At 52.4% G+C, this 19268-nt stretch overlaps 4 protein-coding genes across 5 annotated transcripts; 2 read left to right on the top strand and 2 right to left on the bottom strand.

Moving 5' to 3' along the window:
- Positions 1-82: 82 nt before the first annotated feature.
- Positions 83-4190, top strand: C1QTNF4 (C1q and TNF related 4). The gene is made up of 2 exons (XM_032844648.1): positions 83-189; positions 3112-4190. Exon 2 carries the CDS (start codon positions 3117-3119, stop codon positions 4092-4094), a length of 978 nt encoding a protein of 325 aa, XP_032700539.1. The 5' UTR covers positions 83-189; positions 3112-3116; the 3' UTR covers positions 4095-4190.
- Positions 4191-4960: 770 nt separating this feature from the next.
- Positions 4961-7436, bottom strand: FAM180B (family with sequence similarity 180 member B). Its single transcript, XM_032844650.1, has 3 exons — positions 7010-7436; positions 6079-6149; positions 4961-5855 (listed from the first exon to the last, which is right to left on the bottom strand). The coding sequence occupies exons 1-3, from the start codon at positions 7146-7148 to the stop codon at positions 5460-5462; spliced, it is 606 nt and encodes a 201-aa protein (XP_032700541.1). The 5' UTR covers positions 7149-7436; the 3' UTR covers positions 4961-5459.
- Positions 7437-8284: 848 nt separating this feature from the next.
- Positions 8285-13415, bottom strand: NDUFS3 (NADH:ubiquinone oxidoreductase core subunit S3). Its single transcript, XM_032844647.1, has 7 exons — positions 13331-13415; positions 13157-13222; positions 11660-11757; positions 11301-11450; positions 10080-10205; positions 9825-9944; positions 8285-8533 (listed from the first exon to the last, which is right to left on the bottom strand). Exons 1-7 carry the CDS (start codon positions 13398-13400, stop codon positions 8366-8368), a joined length of 798 nt encoding a protein of 265 aa, XP_032700538.1. The 5' UTR covers positions 13401-13415; the 3' UTR covers positions 8285-8365.
- An 88-nt stretch (positions 13416-13503) lies between these two features.
- Positions 13504-18825, top strand: KBTBD4 (kelch repeat and BTB domain containing 4). 2 transcript variants are annotated; one of them, XM_032844644.1, is made up of 4 exons: positions 13504-13564; positions 14493-15110; positions 16920-17026; positions 17469-18825. In XM_032844644.1, exons 1-4 carry the CDS (start codon positions 13546-13548, stop codon positions 18327-18329), a joined length of 1605 nt encoding a protein of 534 aa, XP_032700535.1. In that variant the 5' UTR covers positions 13504-13545; the 3' UTR covers positions 18330-18825. The 2 variants fall into 2 exon arrangements, with proteins under 2 accessions (XP_032700535.1, XP_032700536.1); XM_032844645.1 differs by having other exon boundaries at positions 13524-13669.
- The last annotated feature ends 443 nt before the right edge of the window (positions 18826-19268 follow it).

Raw genomic sequence — 19268 nt, 5'->3', positions numbered from 1 at the left:
AGGGTCCCAGCGCCCCGCCGCCGCCACCGTCGCCACCGCCGCCACCAGGCCCGGCCCCGCCGCAGCGCGGGCGGTCAGTGCGCAGCCCCGGCGCCCGTGCGGAGCCGGGAGCCCGGAGTCCGGACCCAGCAGCCCCGAGCCGAATCGCTGGCTCGGAGCGGACCCGACCCGCCCGCCGCCCCCAGCCAGGTGAGGGCAGCTCCGGGGCGGGGAGCCAAGCTTTCTCCCGTGTTGAAGCGGGGGCGGGCGAAGGCGCCGGGGTAATCGGGTTCCTTGATCGCTGAAAAGCAGGACCTGAGAGCTTTTTCATGAAAGAAGCTCAAGGGCTTTCACTCGGAAGGGATGGATGAAGGAAGGCTGGCAGGGGGGCGGGTGGGGGGGGGCGTCTAGGGTACCTCCTCCCGGGGGATTTATTTTCTCAGGAGGAAGGATTAATTGGCTTCTGTAAAACGAGGGCTTATCTTCTTGGGAACATGAGGGTCTTTCAAGGTGGGAAGAGGTTTTAGACAGGCTTGAAGGAGGGGGTAATTGGGGAGTGGGGTTTGGCGAGGAGAGGGGCTCTGAGATCCCCTTCTCCTGACATAGCGGCACCGCCCCCGTCGGTTCCGCGGCTCTGGGTCTGCCCAGGTCTCCGTGTCCCAGTTTCGTCTCTTTGAAGATGACTATTTTGAGCCTCACCTGGGCAGAGCTAGGAACAGCCATTTCCTTTCCTGGAGCTATGATGCCCACCTGACACCCTCCCACCTCTGACCGGCCCTGGGGTCGGGGAAGGGGGTTTAAGGAAGGATGGGGACCTAGAGATCTGGGAAATGGCAGTGCTGGTGAGAAATGGGCAGGGGCTGAGTACTGTACACACAGGAGGACCCTCTGGTCCTCGTGGAGTGAACGAGACTCTGCAGGGAGATCGCTGAAGGCAGGGTGGGCAGGTGCTCCCGGGGCAGGACCTGCTAGAAGGAGGAGTAGGGTTAGAAAGAGCTGAGATATTCCCATACTCCAGGAAGGCAAAACGCTAGAGTTCTTGCTTGTTTCATTGGCTTCATTTCCTTTTTGCTTTCTTTCTCTTTCACCCTGGATCCCAAAATTCATTCCACTTCTCCCCTCTCCTATTTTTCCAAAAAAGGGAAACCGAGGCTAAGGACAGGTTCCCTAGAAATATCTGTGTCTATGAGGAAAAAAGGTGGTGGAGAGGAAGGCACACTGAATCTAGAGTCAAAAGACCTTGGTTCAAGGGTGCCTCAGTGTGCATGATTACCTTGGGCCAAAATTCTTTCCTTGTTTGGGCCTGAATTTCTCATCTATAAAGTGGGAGAGGGCCCACCTGTCTCAAAGGTTTGCTGCAAGACCAGATGTGTCCAAAGAGCTTTATGAAAGGGAATACTCAAGAGGTGCAATCTTCATCACTGTAGATGGGTCCCCTTCTTCCTCCCTGCCCTCATCAAGGGTATCGGCTACCCCATGGGGTGCCTTTGTAGGAATTACAAAAGGTCCCTCCTCTGTAGGGAGTGAAGGGTTAGGGACTTGGGGTCTTTATTATGAAAATTAGAAAAAGGCACACTTCCGCAGGTGCAGCAGCTCTACACTGTAGGGCAAGTAGAATGTGGGCTAGATTCTAGTGCCCACCTACCCGAAGACGAATGTCCTTTTGGAGCGTGCTCTGCCCCTGGCAGTCCTTCTCAGCAAGCCCCCAGTGTCTCTAAGAGCCACAGAGCTACACACACTCCTGGAGTACTTCCCAGGCTGTTGTCAGCTCATTTTCTTTCCCACTTTGTTGCCACTTCAGGGCCTTTGGGTATTCAAGCTCCAAAGCCTATGCCCTACAGAAGCATGATGGAGTTAAGCATTGCCTTCACAAGCTCCCAGGGGTAGGAGTTACTGAGTCCCTAACTCCTCATGTCAAGAACTTGACCAGATCACTTTTCTCAAGGCTGAGAAGCACCTGCACACCTGGGCAACACTACCATTCACAAATGGGGTTTGCACCCGCCACCTCAGAGCATCCTCACAGTAAGACTGAGGCAGGTCTCCCTATTTACATAAAAGAAGCCATGCCCAGAGAAGTTAAGGACGTTGCCGAAGGTTTCGCACGTTTAAGTGGTAGAGCCAGGAACTGAGCCCAGGTCTAGCTGTCAGTCTTTCCCTCCACCACTACTGAGGAACAAAGCTGCTGACCTCACAGCCTTGCCAAAGCTTTGTTGCAGTTGTTGCTCCCCCTCTCTATTCATGGGAGCCTCTGGTTCTCTTCTTCTGCTCAGGGACCAGCCCTCAAGCCCAGAGGAAAGAGTCAGTCTTACTCTGATTTCACCCGTGGGAGGTTGAGGGGTGCAGACAGAGCTATGTCAAAGCCCAGCTGTTTTGACCTCTTTGCTGCAAGAAGGGCCCCTGGGGAGTCCAGAGGTCCAAAGTGGTGGCTGACTCTTGTGGGTCAGAGGCCAGGAAAGGGGTCAATGAGCAGCTATTTCCTTTCCTGTCCATGGGGTTGAAACAGTGGCCATCAGTATAGAGAACTAGTGCTTGAGTGAGGAGCAGGCCAAGGTCCATAGAATAGCCACAGGAAAATTTAGCAAATCAGGCTGAAAGAAACAGATGCCCTGACCACCCTCTGTGGTGCCAAGGTGGGGAGGGGGTAAACCCAGCTGATGGGTTACAGGCCCCTTCCACCAAAGCATTTCTGCTTGTATCTGTGTTACAGGTGTGTGAGCCTTCACTTGAGAAAGGGGGTTCGTTTCTTACCAAAAAAAAAAAAAAAAAAAAAAAAAAGGAGATTCACTGGCTTAATCTTCTGGTTCCCAAAGTGCGGTCCCTGGACCAGCAGCATCTGCATTACTTGGAATTTGTTAGAAATGCAAATTCTCAAGCCTCATCCTAAACTTACTGAAATTCTGGGGGTGCGGGCCCAACAACGTGTGTTCTAGTAAGCCGTCTACATGACACTGAGGCCCGCGGAAGCTTGAGAACGGCTGACCTGGTCCAGCTGCGTAGGAAACAGAGTCCTAGTTGTGGGTCAGGGGCAGGCTGTGAAAGTAACAGCGCCTCCCAGTCTCGGAACTCTGGGCGTTTGCGGGCACCCCCTGCACAAGCCCCATCTCCTTCCCCTTCTGCCTCCCCTCCCAGGCACCATGCTGCTGCTCCTGCTGGGCCTGCTGGGCCCTGCCGCCTGCTGGGCCCTGGGGCCCGCGACGGCGGGCTCGACAGAGCTGCGCTCAGCCTTCTCGGCGGCACGCACCACCCCCCTGGAGGGCACATCGGAGATGGCGGTGACCTTCGACAAGGTGTACGTGAACATCGGCGGCGACTTCGACGCGGCCACGGGCCAGTTCCGCTGCCGCGTGCCCGGCGCCTACTTCTTCTCCTTCACGGCTGGCAAGGCCCCGCACAAGAGCCTGTCGGTGATGCTGGTGCGCAACCGCGACGAGGTGCAGGCGCTGGCCTTCGACGAGCAGCGGCGGCCCGGCGCGCGGCGCGCCGCCAGCCAGAGCGCCATGCTGCAGCTCGACTACGGCGACACGGTGTGGCTGCGGCTGCACGGCGCCCCGAAGTATGCGCTCGGCGCCCCGGGCGCCACCTTCAGCGGCTACCTGGTGTACGCCGACGCCGACGCGCCTGCGCGCGGGCCGCCCGCGCCCAGCGAGCCGCGCTCGGCCTTCTCGGCGGCGCGCACGCGCAGCCTGGTGGGCTCGGACGCGGGCCCTGGGCCGCGGCACCGGCCGCTCGCCTTCGACACGGAGCTCGTCAACATCGGCGGCGACTTCGACGCGGCGGCGGGTGTGTTCCGCTGCCGCCTGCCTGGCGCCTACTTCTTCTCCTTCACGCTGGGCAAGCTGCCGCGCAAGACGCTGTCGGTGAAGCTGATGAAGAACCGCGACGAGGTGCAGGCCATGATTTACGACGACGGCGCGTCGCGGCGCCGCGAGATGCAGAGCCAGAGCGTGATGCTGGCGCTGCGGCGCGGCGACGCCGTCTGGCTGCTCAGCCACGATCACGACGGCTACGGCGCCTACAGCAACCACGGCAAGTACATCACCTTCTCCGGCTTCCTGGTGTACCCCGACCTCGCGCCCGCCGGCCTGCCGAGCCTCGGGCCCCCGGAGCTCTGAGCCCCGCCCGGGGAGACGAGCCCCGGGGCGGCCCGGGGCGTGCATGCGGAGTCGGGCCGCGGCGTCCCGAGCCACCCGCCGGCGCGAGCATGACGGCCCATTCCGTGCGGCTGACTCTGCCAATAAAGTGGGCCTGCGCCGGCGCCTGTCCGCCTGGGGTCCTGCGCTCTGTCCTCTCGGCGACGCTGTGGTCTCCGGCGGGGCGGGAAGGCACGGACTACTGCAGACCGCGGTGGGGGGCGGAAGGCCGAGGGCAGGATCTGGTCAGGCCCTGGGTGGGCGAGGAGATGGGAATGTGATTGAACAGAACCCGACTCGCCCAACCCCTCAGGGACTCCCTTTCACGTTCCTTTCCAGTCAGTCCCTCTACCTCCTTCCCACAGACCTACAACGTCACTCTGGGTGCAGCTGGTTCTTTCTTGTGACAAGGGACCACACCCTGCTCCCTTTCTGGGGAGTATGGGATTCAAGGAAACAGAACGTTCCTTCTTCTAGCAGGGTTATGGGGGATGAGCGGTTGATACCTGGTTGCCCCACCTCCTGCCCTCCCAGGACAGGGAGGGTGATTCGCCCAGGGCAGGGGTTAAACAACTTACTTGGGCATAAAAAGACACAGGCTGCAGGCCAGAACAGAATATTTTATGGGACAGCTACACAGAATCAGGACTACATCAGCCAGGTTCAGCTTGTCTCAGTCAGTCCCCTCGCAGCCTCTCTTCCCCCTCCGAGGTGTTCATCTGAGCCTTGTTGAGATGGACCAAAACACCTGCTCCCCCACCCCCTCCACCCCACACCTCCACCCCTCCACCCCCGCACCCCCCGCCAAGGAAAGGTAACGTGCTTCCACCTGCTTACTTCTACTCCAACAGACCAAACTAAAAAGGTCCAGTCTATTCTAGTCTAGACGGGGAACATGGGGCACAGGGACTCCAGAGCGCTGGTTGGGATTTAAAAGGGGTATGTAAGTTAGGACTGGGTGGTGCGCATCACAAGGTCCCCATAGATTCTGCAAGACTTGTCCCAGACTTGCCAGGGTAGGAGTTGGAGCATCTGACTTGGCCTTCCTTGGGGCAGCTTTCTTTTCAGCATCTCTTGAACATACTTCTCAACCCTGACCCCCAACACACACCTGCAAGTCCTGCTTTTAGCTCTGTGCCTGATGCCTGAGACCCAGGTTTTTAGCCTCCCAGGGCTCAGGAAAGAAAATGGGGAAGGGGTAAACTGGGTTCCAGGGTACAATCTAAGCCCAGAGACCTGAACACAGTGGGAAGGACCACGTGCCAGATGGAAGCCACTGCCCAGGATGGGTCTGGCTTGGGCCACGGGTTGGGGGGCAGTGGAGGGTTGGTAGGTGAAAGGGGAGGGTCAAGGAAAGAGGTCAAGGATCAAGGCCCAGGGCCCCAAAGTTGGGGGCTTCCCCTGGGGGCAGAAGCCCTTGCACAGGTCCCAGAGTGTTTCTTGTGCTAGCACGGCGAAGACCTGGGCCCAGCGAACCCTCTCCTCAGCCTCACTAGCCTCATGGAGCCGGTAGACACAGGACAAGCCTGTGAGAAGCAGATGTTCAAAGTCCCAAGGGCTAAGAGGAGGCCCTTTCCGCAGATCCTGGAACTGCTGCAGCCGCTGCTTAGCACCCTCCAAGTCACCGGGCACGTGGTGCTGCAGGAGGAGCCTGAGTCGGCGGCCTGGGCGTGTGGATGCCAGTTCCTCATCCTGGATGTGCAGCTGCCCCATGACATCCAGCTCCAGCCCAGCCCAGAGTAGCTGCAAGGGGAGCCATGTAAGGGGTGCGCTGGGGTCTGGGGGCAGGGCAGGGAGCAAGAGTGGGCTGGGTGGGGGGGAGCATAAGCAGGCAATAGGACCCATGCAGGATTGCCCCCCCCCCCCCCCCGCCCAGCAGGCCTAGCTTGAGACATCCCCCTTCCCAACCCTGAGCTTAGGGACCTCTGGACACTCCCTCCCCCATATCCCAGGCTGGAGGAAAGACCTCAAACATCACTTCCGGGGCCTCTGGCTCCTGCAGGCCACCTCCCACGCTGGCGCTGTCCATGGGCTGCCCTGGGGCAGCAGAAAGGAATCAGGCTCCTGCCAAGCTCCACCCTGAATACTCCAGCCTCCCAGAGGTGCCCTTTAGCTATTTGGTAGAGAGGCCTAGAGGTTCTTCTATCTACAAAACCAGGAAGACCATCCCATGTCCCCCTTCCTTTAAATGCGCGCGCGCGCACGCGCACACACACACACACACACACATACATACATACACACATTGACATTCACCCTCCCAGGCATAGGTCTTGTGATCCCCAAATCATCATCCCAAACCCAGATAGCACCTTGGCAAATGTCCAGGACTCCTCCTTCAACTTCTACAGTTCCCTTGGCAAAGAACTCCCAACCACTGGGTCACAAGACACTTCACTTCCCCTCCCTATAATCATCTGGGACAATGTGACCTAAGACAGTGCCAGTAACTCTCCCCAAGAGTTGAGGACCCCTTTAGGAAGAAATCTGCTCCTTCCTTGCCCCTCATTAGTGATCATGCGGAAGGCAGGGAAGCCAACCAAGGCAGGTTGTCTGCTGCAGCTTCCTTCATCTCACACTCTGGTGTGCTGCCCAGTCCTTAGAATGATGGTCCCGAGCCCAGGGCAGGTCCAGAGGTCCTGTTTGCACATCTAGAATAAGGGCACCGCCCACCTCTGTCCAGGGCTGGTGTTGAGGGCACTTGGGACTACCTCCCTTCATTTGGACCTCTCTGGTTCCAGGGTGAGGGCCCAGACTATTAACCCCTGCTGCACAGGTTAATCTGCTACCGTGCCCACGGTGCATAGGCCCTGCTAGGTTCGGATAGAACCAACTTTAACTGCTATCAGCAGGCAGCATTCCTTGGCTCCCATCCACCCCACCCTAAAGCCCCGTACCTGGATGGTGCTGGGTTGTAGTCACCCCAGGGAGAAGGCAAATGGCTACTATTAGCCAAGCCAGGAATTGCATGGTCCCAGCCATACCCCACCACGTCCTCTCAGTCTTCCTCTCCCCAGCTGCTCTCTGTTCCTGCATCCGCCTGCCTCACAACACGACTCCAACTTTCCACTGCAGGCTACTCAGGCGTTCCCTATTTTGTGTGTCAGTCTTCAGTGCTAAACAGGGAGGGGCTGGCTCTGACTTCCCAGGACCTTCCGTCCCGTGGAAATGTGGAATCTTAAGTTGCTGGCAGTAGGAGCCTGGCTCCGGCTTCTCAAGCCCTCAGCCTGTTCCGGTCCAGATGGGCGGGATGCTTGCTTACTAGAAAAACGGTGCTTGGTAGCAAACAGCTTTAGCTTGGCCCTCCCAAGAGGTAGGAAAGAGCCCAGGCAGTAACACTACCTTACTATCTGTCCTCACCCCCAAAATATCCTGTAGCTGAGCTCAGGCTTTAACACCCAGTCCAGTCCAGCCCAGCCCAGCCTCCAGGGATCCCCTCAGCAGCCAACAGCATCAACTGCAAAGCTTGGTTCTGGAACTGCAGTGGTTCTCCAACTACATGATGGGCTGGCTGGGTGGTCCCATGGACCAGCAGAGCTGAGCACTTCCACCTCAGGCACTCAGCCACCAGCCATACAGAGCGCAGGCCGGCTAGGGTAGAGTCCTGTCACCCAGAAGACAGATCTGCAGCTTCTGAGTATCTTTTGCGCCAGTCCTGGGACCTCCTTTGCTTTCTTACAACATTGTTAGCTCTGGCTGGAGTCTAGGAAGATTACCTTAGCCCAAACATGATGGGCTGTTAGATTGTAGGGAGCAGGATATGGGGTTCAAGACTCAAAAATGAGCTTTGGCTCATGGAACCCTATGGATGTTTGGATGGGATGAGTGGGAGTTTCCAGGGTTCCACCCAGACCCCTGGATCAGCAGCTGCCACCAGTCTGCAGTGACAAGGGGTTTTCTCCTGCAGTTGTTGAGGGCCCTCCAGCTTTCAGGAGACGCTGTACCACACCCATCCTAAGCCCTGTGGACAGTGAAAACTTTCCATTTCAGCTCCAGAGTCCCTCTCTCAGAAGTACATCCAGGCCTGCAGGTCACCATGTCTACAACTGTACTACTTAGTCCCATTAAAAGAGATTCCTGGGTTGGTATTCACTTTAAGGAAGACGGGAAAAACTGCTGAATCTCCCCTCTCCCAAGTCAAGCTTTATTTCTACCATTAAGCACACAAGAAGTGGTTAGTCTCAGGAGTTTATTTACAGGGATGCTCAGTTATAGATAAAGCGCTTTCTAGTATCCACATGTCTTCGCTGGAGCTACTTGGTTTCAGGTTTCTTGTCTCCTGCTTCAAGCTTGAGACTCTCAGGGGGCTGGCGATAGGCAGGGAAAGCCTCCCATGGGCTGTTCAGGTCAAACTTGCGGAACTCCTGGGCCAACTCCACTGGCTCAGCCACCACCCGCTTCACCTCATCGTCATAGCGTAACTGCAGAAGAGAAAGACTGGCTTAAGCGCTGAGGAAGACCTCGTTCAGAGCTACTGAGCCGCTAAGGAGCCTCCTTTTCCACGGGCACAGGTGACTTCACCAACCGCATTACTTCTCTGTCCTTGAGTGCGATCCCAGCCTCTTGTCACCAAGTGTCCACGCACATGATTACCGATCAAGTCACATCCTACCCTTAGTGCAAAATGGCCTGCCGTCACCCAGCCAGGCTCCCCTGCTCACCATGCCCACATAAACTCTGAGCTCCTTTTCCAGCACAAATGACTTTGCTTACCCATCCATACTTGTAAAGAAATGGCGAGAGCATCAGCCCAGGATTAGGAAGCAAGTCAGTGGCTGAAAAGAGTGACCCTAAACTGGCAAGCACTCAAGTTCCGACCACGTGGCTTTTGACATTATCACTCAAGATGCAAGGCAGTAAATTTGGGAGGCTTTTCTTGGTGGGAGGATCAGCTGGGTAAGGTAAAGACAAACCGGTGGTGGGGTCAAGAGGCAACCAGATAAGGGAGACAGTGAAAACAAGGAGAGGGAAGTAGCCCTAACCAGAAACAGCTGGAGAAGCAAATGGGCCCATGCAAAACACTGAGAAAACAGGCATTTTCTGGGTACTGAGGAGAAAAGGTGGATGGCTACTATGTCAACATTTCTGAAAAGTTACTTTGCTACAAAATCACAAGTTTATGTATGAAATAGACCGTCTTCCTGCTCATGAACAACTTGTAGCACAAAGGTGGTAAAGCAAAGCACTGGAATTCTCCTTAGGGCCTTTGTAGTCACATGTTAATTATCCTGCCTCTGAGCGTTCTCAAGGGCTAAACGTTTAGTGTCCTCCCTGTCAGCTGCCTTCTCAGAGGTCCAGGGCAGGGTAAAATGGTCCTTCGCTTTTAGATCTTGTGAACAGATGAAGTGTGTCCTCAAGGTCGCCTTGGTCATTAAAATGATCATTACGATAATGGCTAATGTCAACTGAGTATTTACAGGACACCAGGCTATACGCATACATCATTCAACTCACCATAAAACTTATTAGTTAAGTACTACTGTTCCCATTTTGAAGCTAAGAAAATCGTCCTAGAGAAATTAAGTAACAGGCCCCAGATTACAGAAGTGATGCTAGGATTTGAATCCTGAGCCTATGTTCTCCCCGCCCCGAGCCTATGCTCTTAGGCCCACCACAATACACAGACTATATTTCCTTCCATGCCCAGAATATCCCAGGTTCCCTGCCAGTCTTTCACTGAGGCTGCTGCCCCAGTTCCATGGTTTCTCCTACCTCAACGTAGCCAGACAGGGGAAAGTCTTTCCGGAAAGGATGTCCCTCAAAGCCATAGTCTGTCAGGATCCTTCTTAGGTCAGGGTGGTTAGCAAAGAAGACTCCAAACATGTCCCAGATCTAGAAAAAAAAGAGGCCCTCAGGCAACTAGTCCATCATGACCAACACAGGGCTGAGGATGCACTGCATACAAGAGTTTCAGCCAATTCTGCAACTCTGGCCTAGAGACAGGATCCGCCATGTCCAGTAACTCACCTCCCTCTCATACCAGTTAGCTGCCTTAAACACAGAAACCGTGGACTCAATGGGTGTCAGCTCATCTGTATAGGTCTTCACACGGATCCGAGAGTTGAAGCGCAGAGAAAGCAGGTTGTAAACAATCTAGGAAGAGCAAAAGGAGCTGGAAGACCAAGATGGCTACAGTACAGGGTCTTGGGTGGGAGTCCCTGAGTGAGAACATCAATAACGAGGATACAAGGTGGGTTAGGATTCTACCTGTAACGTGTCTTCCGTCCTAAAGCTCAAAAACCTCAAGGTTCTCCTATATTGAGAACTACTTCTGAAGGCCTAAGCCACACTACAGCTTAGCATGTCAGCATGCTTGTTGCTCATGCAATTCCCCTCTGTCTGGGATGACTCTGGACTCCCCCTCTCCCAGCCCCAGTCCTTACTGAGCGGCTAATTCCTGGTCTCTTGGTCCTCCATGAAGGTTCAGCACAAACACTCTTTCTTTCTTCAAAGCATCCCAGACAGAACTGAGTGCCCCTCCTGTATTCTCCTATCATCTAACATCCCACGCATTACATGTTATCACAGTCAGCTCTTTATGTGTCCTTCTCCCTCACCAGAGTTGGGGGGACTCCTTGAAGGCAGGTATTGGGTATTACTTCCCCTTTAATCCCAAGATCTAGCAAATAGATGATCAGTAAATATCAACAGCTAAATGTATTAAGAATACACCATGTGCTGGAAGTCTACTTGTACTATCTCATTTCATCCTCACAACCACTCTATGAGGTAGGGACAATTTTATTCTTATTCTGAACATAAGAAATGTAAAGCTTAGGGGTGCCTGGGTGTCTTGATAGGTTAAGCATCTGACTCTGGCTTGCGTCATGATCTCAGGGTCCTGGGATCAGGCTCCCCACTCAGCAGGGAGTCTGCTTCTCCCTCTGTCCCTACCCTGTTTGTGCATGCATGCTCTCTCTCAAAAAAAATAAGTAACCTTAAAAAAGAAAGAAATCTTAAGCTTAGAAAAATTAAAATGTCTGAAGTTAAAAACGTAGCCTATTAGTGGCAGAGCTAGGACTCAAACTTGAGGTTTGCTTGATCTGCAGCCCTAGTTTAACTGCTGTGTTGTATTGTTTGACCTGAGCTAAAACTAAGGAGGCCTGCAGCTCCCACTGGTAGCTATTACTCTAGGACTTGTAGTCCCTCTTCTTTACCCACCAAATCTTCTCAAATTTCCCGACTGACCTCAAAACGGTTCTGCCGAGTGGGGATGTCCACTGCTGTCAAGTCAGCCAAGGACTTGAATTGTGCATTGGTGTGATCCCTGAGGAAAGTCAGCACTGGGATGACTCCATCAGGATGGATACAGATCTCTAACTCATTGAAGCAAGACACCTGCAGACATGGAAAGGGAGAAAAGAAGGAACAAAGAGCTATTGAAAGAGCAGCTAACTTCAGCTGGAGTTTCCTGGTTTAGAACAGAGAAAGAACACCAAGTGGCATAGAAGAGACTGGTTTCTTTGACACGAGGCTGCCTACTCCTACATGCCCTGAAAACATGGTTCTTTCTTGACCCATGACCAAACAATCATTGTGAATATTACCTGAACTTGCTGGACATACTTGGGCAGAATTTCAGCCACATACTCTCCAAATGCTGAGAGCTGCTTGTGGGCCACATCATCCCGTGGTCTGACAGTGGCTGGAAGGAGAAGGCATATTTAACAAAGGAATGGAGAAGGTAGCAGCCACCCCTGCATTCAGTCTCGGGCTCACAAGCAGTGTTGTCTCCCAGCAGGGCTCCCTGCAGAACCTTGAAGAAGGAGAGGGTAGAGAATTCCTCTTCCAGGGAAAACTTTGGAAAAATGTCACCTCAGAATCTACAAAGACTCTTCTTATTACTGCAGTTGGGGTATTTGCCTCTTCTCAAAGCTATTCCCTGGTTCTTCCTTCTCAACACCTGCATTTCTGCTAAAGCAGCATATTATCTCAACTCTTTTGTTTTTTTTTTAAGATTTCATTTATTATTTGACAGACAGAGATCACAAGTAGGCAGAGAGAGAGGGGGAAGCAGGCTCCCCCCTGAGCAGAGAGCCCGATGCGGGGCTCCATCCCAGGACCCAGAGACCATGACCGGAGCCAAAGGCAGAGGCTTTAACCCACTGAGCCACCCAGGCGCCCCTTATCTCAACTCTCTTACCAGACCAGGAACTCTTTAAGGTGGGAACCAGAACTTTTGCTTCTTTGTATCTCCTTAGCACCTGGCTCACAGCAGGTTCTCAAGCTAAGAACTTCCGGGCTGAAGGGCCCTCAAAGACTATCTAGTCGAAAATTTTTTTAAGGGGGGTGCCTAGGTGGTTCAGTTGGTTCACCTTGTTCTCTCCCTTTCCTCCTTACTCATGCTCTCTCTCGCTGTGTTGCAATTTCTCTCTCAAATAAAATCTTAACAACAACAACAACACCTTTTTCCCCCACTGATGCGGAAACTGAGGTCCAAAAGGAGGAAATGCCAGATCTCCTGACTCTATCTGCTGATGTCGATTGTAATATATCTCCGTACACCCATTCACGCATCCCTCAATCACGGAGTACGCACACATCACAGGTTGCACACGCCATGGTTCAGCAGGCAGGCCTGCTGCCACTCACTACCTCTGTGACTCTGGGCAAGTTACTTCTCTGAATTGTTTCCTAATCCACAGGAGGAGGATCACAATGCTATCTACCTCCTAAGATTGTTCTGAAGACTAAATAAAATGATTCGCTAAACCACTTAGAAAGCTGCCTAACACAAGTACTCAATGTGAGCTACTATCTTAACAGGGCTCTAAGACCCGAACGTTGTTTCCTGCTCTCAAAGAGCTGACAGTTTAATCAGAGAGAAGAGGAATCACGGAAACGGACAAGGGGTAATCAGGGCCATAAGAACACAGGGAGAGCCCGATTCTGCTCGCAGAATGAGACCTACTACAGTCAGGTCTCCACAAGCAGAGATTTGACAGAGGACACAGGGAAGGGCATCCCAGGGCAAACACCTGACGGAAAGAATGAAGGGGTCCCCGTCTACAGTCCCGAGAAGAGCCCGGCCCGCACATACTCACGGCGCGTGTCGGCCGCGGTGCTTTCCCTCCTCACCGGCAGCAACAGCACCGAAGGTCGCCCGGCCCCTGCACCGGAAGATAAAAAGATACAAGCGCGAAGTGGTTTGATGGGCTCCCTTCGCTAAGCGCGCCTCCGCTCCCGCCCCGGGCCTCAGCCAGCTGCCCCCAGCTTACCCCTGGCCAGCGCCACGGACCCCACAAGGCCCCGCCACCAGCCCCTCGCCGCCGCCGCCGCTGCCGCCATGTTCCCCGATGTAACCAGGCAGCCAAGGCAAGACCCACAGGGCACGGAGCACCAAGGGCACGGACCGGAAGCGGAAGTGTGCGTCTGATTTTCTTCCGGGCGGACGCGGGGCGGAAAGCAGAGGTTCCGGATTCCGGGCTTAGGAATGAAAGGAGGGAAGACAGGTGAGAAACCGAGGCAGGCAGGTGGGGAAACCGTGAGGTGAACGTGATCTTGGTTTGGTGTAGCAGAGGCTGGAGAGGAAGCGAGGACCCTAAAGAACCCGACGGGTGAGAGGAGGGGAAGGGGCGGGAGTTCTGGGTTCCACATTCCATTCCACTCCCCTCCCCCGCTCCCGGAGCTAAGCTTTTGACGCGGGCCGGCGGGCGCCGGGAGGGGGCGTGGAGGGGAGTCGGGGGCGGTGGAGAGAAGAACGGTTTCCCTAGCGACCGTTTCCTAGGCGACTCCAGGTGGCGCGGGGACACAGCTCAAGGCGAAGGGCCTACTAATGCCCGGGCTAGGGAGGACTGGGCTTCCTCGCGTTCTGGGACGAAGTCTTGGGTGTCTTTAGGGCGAGCAGGGAAGTGCAGGAGAGAAGCAGAAAAGAGAAAATGTGGGGCTAATCGATATCCCATGGCAAGCCTCATTTTGGGAGGTCTGAACTCCATTCGCGGGGGAAGAGGGACCTTTGCCACAGGAAAGCGGGGGTCTGTTTGTCGGGTGCTGCTGCCCAGAACGTCACTAGTTTTGTGCCCAATAGTCATTTAGTTAGTAAGGCTTTTTGCCAGGCTTAAGATCATAAGCTTCTGCCAGCGCCTGGCTTTCACATGTCGGCCTAAATACCAAAGCTTTTGTTACATCATGGAAAGGAATATTCTGTTTTCTTAGGGAAACACCGAGAATAGGAAATTTTACTGATTTCATTAGGGATGGAGTGCCAGTGCAGGAGAATGAACTCCGTTTTGGTTAGAGGAGAGCTTCCGAGATGTCATTAGGACTAAGGGCAATCTCCATCCACTTTGCTGTGTCTTTTACCTTCTCCCTCCCTGAACTGAGCAGTTGGATTCATAGACTGTGGATTCCCCATTACTCAGGGGTGGTGTTGCTTTGCAGACAGCTGGCAGAGAGAGAAGTTGGCTACCATGGAATCACCAGAGGAGCCTGGAGCATCCATGGATGAAAACTACTTTGTGAACTACACTTTTAAAGATAGGTCACACTCCGGCCGTGTGGCTCAGGGCATCATGAAACTGTGTCTGGAGGAAGAGCTCTTTGCTGATGTCACCATCTCAGTGGAAGGCCGGGAGTTTCAGCTCCACCGGCTGGTCCTCTCAGCTCAGAGCTGCTTTTTCCGGTCCATGTTCACTTCGAACCTGAAGGAGGCTCACAACCGAGTGATTGTACTGCAGGATGTCAGCGAATCGGTTTTCCAGCTCCTGGTGGATTATATCTACCACGGGACTGTGAAACTTCGAGCTGAAGAACTACAGGAAATTTATGAGGTGTCAGACATGTATCAGCTGACCTCTCTCTTTGAGGAATGTTCTCGGTTTTTGGCCCGCACAGTGCAGGTGGGGAACTGCCTTCAGGTGATGTGGCTGGCAGACAGGCACAGTGATCCTGAGCTCTACACCTCTGCCAAACACTGTGCCAAGGCCCACCTGGCCCAGCTGCAGAGTACAGAGGAATTTCTCCACCTGCCCCACCATCTACTCACTGATATCATCTCGGGTAAGTTGAGGTGGAGGGGCACATCATACTCAACTAGTTGGGTATGACATTTAGTGGAGATTCTAGTTCAGGAGAAAGGAATCTTCAGGCTTTCTGGTATTAATTTACATTATTATTCCTGGTAGGAATTTAGATCCCTTAGAGACTGAGGTGAGATTTTAGCTGCTGTCATAGGCAGTCCTTTCCAGAGGAAGAACCCTGGAAAAGAAAAGCAGTACTTTGTGATACACAGTTAATCCTTGAACAGTGTGGGGATAAGGATTGCGACCTCCGCATGGTCAAAATCCGTGTATAATTTTGACTCCCCTCAAACTTCACAAATCCCCACTATTGATTGTAAGCATTATCAGTAACGTAAGAAATCAACATATATTTTGTATGTTGTATGTATTATGTACTGTGTTCTTACAATAAAACTAGAAAAAAGCAAATGTTATTCGGAAAATCATAAGGAAGAGAAAATACATTTGCAATACTGTACTGCATTTATTGAAAAAAAATCTGCATGTAAGCGTACCCACACACTTCAAACCCGTGTTTTTTAAGGGTCAACTATATACAAGTATTGAATCAAAAAAAAAAAAAAAAAGCAGTGCTTATCCCCAAAAGGTAGTGAGGAGCTGTTTTGTATATAAATGTTCTCATCTATCCTGCACTTTCCCTGTACCTATGAGACTGATTACCTAAGTAAATTGATGATGAGTTAAAATATTTACATAACAGGGGCACCTGGGTGGCTTAGATGGTTGGGCCTCTGCCTTTGGCTCAGGTCATGATCCTAGGATCCTGGGATTGAGCCCCGAATCGGACTCCCTGCCTGGCGGGAAGCCTGCTTTCCCTCTCCCACTCCTCCTGCTTGTGTTCCTGCTCTCGTGGTCTTTCTTTCTGTCAAATAAATAAATAAAATATTAAAAAAAGATGGGGCTCCTGGGTGGCTCAGTCACTAAGTGTCTGCCTTCGGCTCGGGTTATGATTCCGGGGTCTTGGGATTGAGTCCCACATTAGGCTCCCTGCTCAGCGGGAAGCCTGCTTCTCTGTCTCCCACTCCCCCTACTTGTGTTCCCTCTCTCGCTGTGTCTCTCTGTCAAATAAATAAACAAAATCTTAAAAAAAAAAAAGTTTTGAGAAAAAAAAAGATATCTACATAACAGACATTTTAAGTGAAGAGCCAACTTTAGCTAACAATCCTGACCCTGGGAGTGCCTGGGTGGGTTGATTGATGAGCTTTATTCTCACGGATTCAGCTCAGGTCCTGGTCTTGGTGTTGTAAGATCAAGCCTCATGTGGGGCTCTGCACTCAGCAAAGAGTCAGTCTGCTTGAGATCCTCTCTGCCTCTCCCTTTGCATCCCCCCTCCCCCTGCGCTCTTGCATGCTCTCTCAAATCTTTTTTTAAAAGATTTTATTTATTTTAGAGAGTGCATACGTGAGGGTGCAAATGGGAAGGAGCAGAGGGGGAGGGAGAAGGAGAAAGAATCTGAAGCAGACTCTGCACTAAGCAGAGAGCCCCATGTGGGGCTTGATCTCACGACCATGATATCATGACCTGAACCAAAACCAAGAGTCAGATGCTTAACCAACTGAGCCACCCATGTGCCCAGTAAATAAATCTTTAAAAAACAAACAAAACCAATCCTGACTGTGCAAGTGAGGTAAGCAATTTAGGTTTATTTCTTATACACACACACACACACACACACACACACACACACACAGTGTGATAATCCAACAAAGTGATTCACACTGGCTCTAAATTTCCCTTTTGGGTTATTGGATTGCCATTGACCGTGTCTTTTCTTTGACTCTCACAGATGGAGTTCCATGTTCCCAGAACCCAACAGAGGCAATAGAAGCCTGGATCAATTTCAATAAAGAAGAAAGAGAGGCCTTTGCAGAGTCACTCAGAACTAGCTTGAAGGTAAGGGAAATTTCTCTGTAGAGTTGGGACACCATAATATCTATGCATTCCAGCTATTAATCTGGCCTCTTTGATAGCTGGTGAATGAGTCATCTCTGGCTCAAAGTTAAGCACTGGGGAGGAGGATGTCTGCATGAGCCCAGAAACCACCAGCCTCTGAGCTCCACAAAGTTCCTTGAGAGAACTACTTTCACTATTGCATTATCCTAAGCACCTTTTTTCTAAAGCACCCGCTTGGAATGAAAACAAAAGATTCTCTGCCCCAGCATAAAATGTCTGAGAGAAAGTGACTGGAGGACATCAGGATGACACACAGTAACTTGAGGGTAGTAGGTTAGAGCAGGATTCACATGTGTGGTCCAGAACCTTAAGGGTAGGTGTCTCAGCTGAGCCTTAGCCTAGAACTGATAGATGTCATCTATGATTTTAATTTTGCCAATAGGAGATCGGGGAGAATGTGCACATTTACCTGATCGGCAAAGAGTCATCTCGTACCCACTCGTTGGCTGTGTCCTTACACTGTGCAGAAGATGATTCCATCAGTGTAAGTGGCCAAAACAGCTTGTGCCACCAGATCACTGCAGCCTGTAAGCATGGTGGAGACTTATACGTGGTGGGAGGGTCCATCCCACGGCGCATGTGGAAGTGCAACAATGCCACTGTGGACTGGGAGTGGTGTGCGCCTCTGCCCCGGGACCGGCTCCAGCACACCCTGGTGTCTGTGCCTGGGAAAGATGCTATCTATTCACTGGGTGGCAAGACACTGCAGGATACCCTCTCCAATGCAGTTATCTATTATCGGGTAGGTGATAACGTCTGGACAGAGACAACCCAGCTAGAGGTGGCTGTGTCAGGGGCCGCTGGTGCCAACCTTAACGGGATCATCTACTTACTGGGGGGGGAGGAGAATGACCTGGACTTCTTTACCAAACCTTCCCGACTCATCCAGTGCTTTGACACAGAGACAGACAAATGCCATGTGAAGCCCTATGTTCTGCCCTTCGCAGGTCGCATGCACGCAGCTGTGCATAAGGATCTAGTGTTCATCGTGGCTGAAGGGGACTCCCTGGTGTGCTACAATCCCCTGCTAGACAGCTTTACCCGGCTTTGCCTTCCTGAGGCCTGGAGCTCTGCCCCATCCCTCTGGAAGATCGCCAGCTGTAACGGAAGCATCTATGTTTTTCGGGACCGATATAAAAAGGGGGATGCTAACACCTACAAGCTTGACCCTGCCACATCAGCTGTAACTGTCACCAGAGGCATTAAGGTGCTACTAACTAATTTGCAGTTTGTGTTGGCCTAAGGCTGAAGGGGGAAGAGCAGCAGACTTTTACCCTCCTGTTTTCCAGCACCTATCCATCCAAATTCCAAGTCCTTGGGGCCCTGATCAGAGTACTATGTTATTTTTTGGGCACATGTTAGAAAGGGCAGCACATCAGTCTTTCCTGAACCTATAGGGGTGTTTCATTTGGGGCTTTTTAGACTGCTGCTGCTCAGGTGGCTGCTCCAAGAGTAGGCCATCTGTCCTGGGCTGTCCCCTGGTAATCCTGTGCCTCCCTGCAGATGGCTCTGAGTAAGCCATTTTCTCAGACTATAGACACAGCCGCCTCTCGTTCCCTGATCAATGTCAAGTAGAAGCACCGCTGCTCCCAGGACAAAAGGAAAGATGCCCCCATCTTCCTTTTTTCTATAACCTGCTAAGTGGCTAATTGGTAATTTTCCCACAAAGAATTAAGTGTTAGAGTTTTCCTTCAGGCTTTGGTTGGAAGAATGGTTTAAGCTGAAGGTGTCCTTCACCAGCAAGCGCCAACTCTAGAATTCAGGACACTACATCTCGTGTTTTCTCACCTCTCTCTCAGGAAATCAACACTTTGGGATTTTGTTTGGTTGGTTTTTTTTGGGGGGGGTCTTTTTTTTTCCCCAAGATTTAAAAAATTTATTTGACAGGGAACACAAGTGGGGGTAGTAGGAGAGGGAGAAGCAGGCTTCCCGCTGAGCAGGGAGCTGGATGTGGGGCTTGATCCCAGGACCTGGAAATCATGACCCGAGCTGAAGGCAGACACTTAACGACTGAGCCACCCAGGCGCCCCTGGAGTTTTTCTTTTTTTCCTCAATATACGTGCTATTTATTTTTTTTCCTTAGACTGTATTGTTTCAGGGGTACAGGTCTGCGATTCATCAGTCTTATACAATACCCAGTTCTCACCACAACACATACCCTCCCCAGTGTCCATCACCCAGT

This window comes from Lontra canadensis, unplaced genomic scaffold (genome assembly GCF_010015895.1).
Source record: "Lontra canadensis isolate GAN:19392208 unplaced genomic scaffold, GSC_riverotter_1.0 scaffold154, whole genome shotgun sequence".
NCBI lineage: Eukaryota > Metazoa > Chordata > Mammalia > Carnivora > Mustelidae > Lontra > Lontra canadensis.
The sequence above is the reverse complement of the archived record's forward strand: the minus strand, read 5'-3'. Positions and strand labels throughout refer to the sequence as shown.

Bases quoted from the DNA above. Each gene is read 5' to 3' on its own strand.
- NDUFS3 (XM_032844647.1), bottom strand. From the start codon at position 13,400: ATGGCGGCAGCGGCGGCGGCGGCGAGGGGCTGGTGGCGGGGCCTTGTG. The intron at 9,945-10,079 runs GTGAGTTACTGG...TTTTTTTTCTAG, and splicing joins CTAACTGGTATGAGAGGGAG to ATCTGGGACATGTTTGGAGT. The intron at 8,534-9,824 runs GTAGGAGAAACC...TCTCTTCTGCAG, and splicing joins CCCTGTCTGGCTACGTTGAG to TTACGCTATGACGATGAGGT.
- C1QTNF4 (XM_032844648.1), top strand. From the start codon at position 3,117: ATGCTGCTGCTCCTGCTGGGCCTGCTGGGCCCTGCCGCCTGCTGGGCC.
- FAM180B (XM_032844650.1), bottom strand. From the start codon at position 7,148: ATGCAGGAACAGAGAGCAGCTGGGGAGAGGAAGACTGAGAGGACGTGG. The intron at 6,150-7,009 runs GTACGGGGCTTT...CTGCTGCCCCAG, and splicing joins TACAACCCAGCACCATCCAG to GGCAGCCCATGGACAGCGCC. The intron at 5,856-6,078 runs GTCTTTCCTCCA...CTCCCCTTGCAG, and splicing joins CCCCGGAAGTGATGTTTGAG to CTACTCTGGGCTGGGCTGGA.
- KBTBD4 (XM_032844644.1), top strand. The intron at 15,111-16,919 runs GTAAGTTGAGGT...TGACTCTCACAG, and splicing joins ACTCACTGATATCATCTCGG to ATGGAGTTCCATGTTCCCAG. The intron at 17,027-17,468 runs GTAAGGGAAATT...TTTTGCCAATAG, and splicing joins CACTCAGAACTAGCTTGAAG to GAGATCGGGGAGAATGTGCA.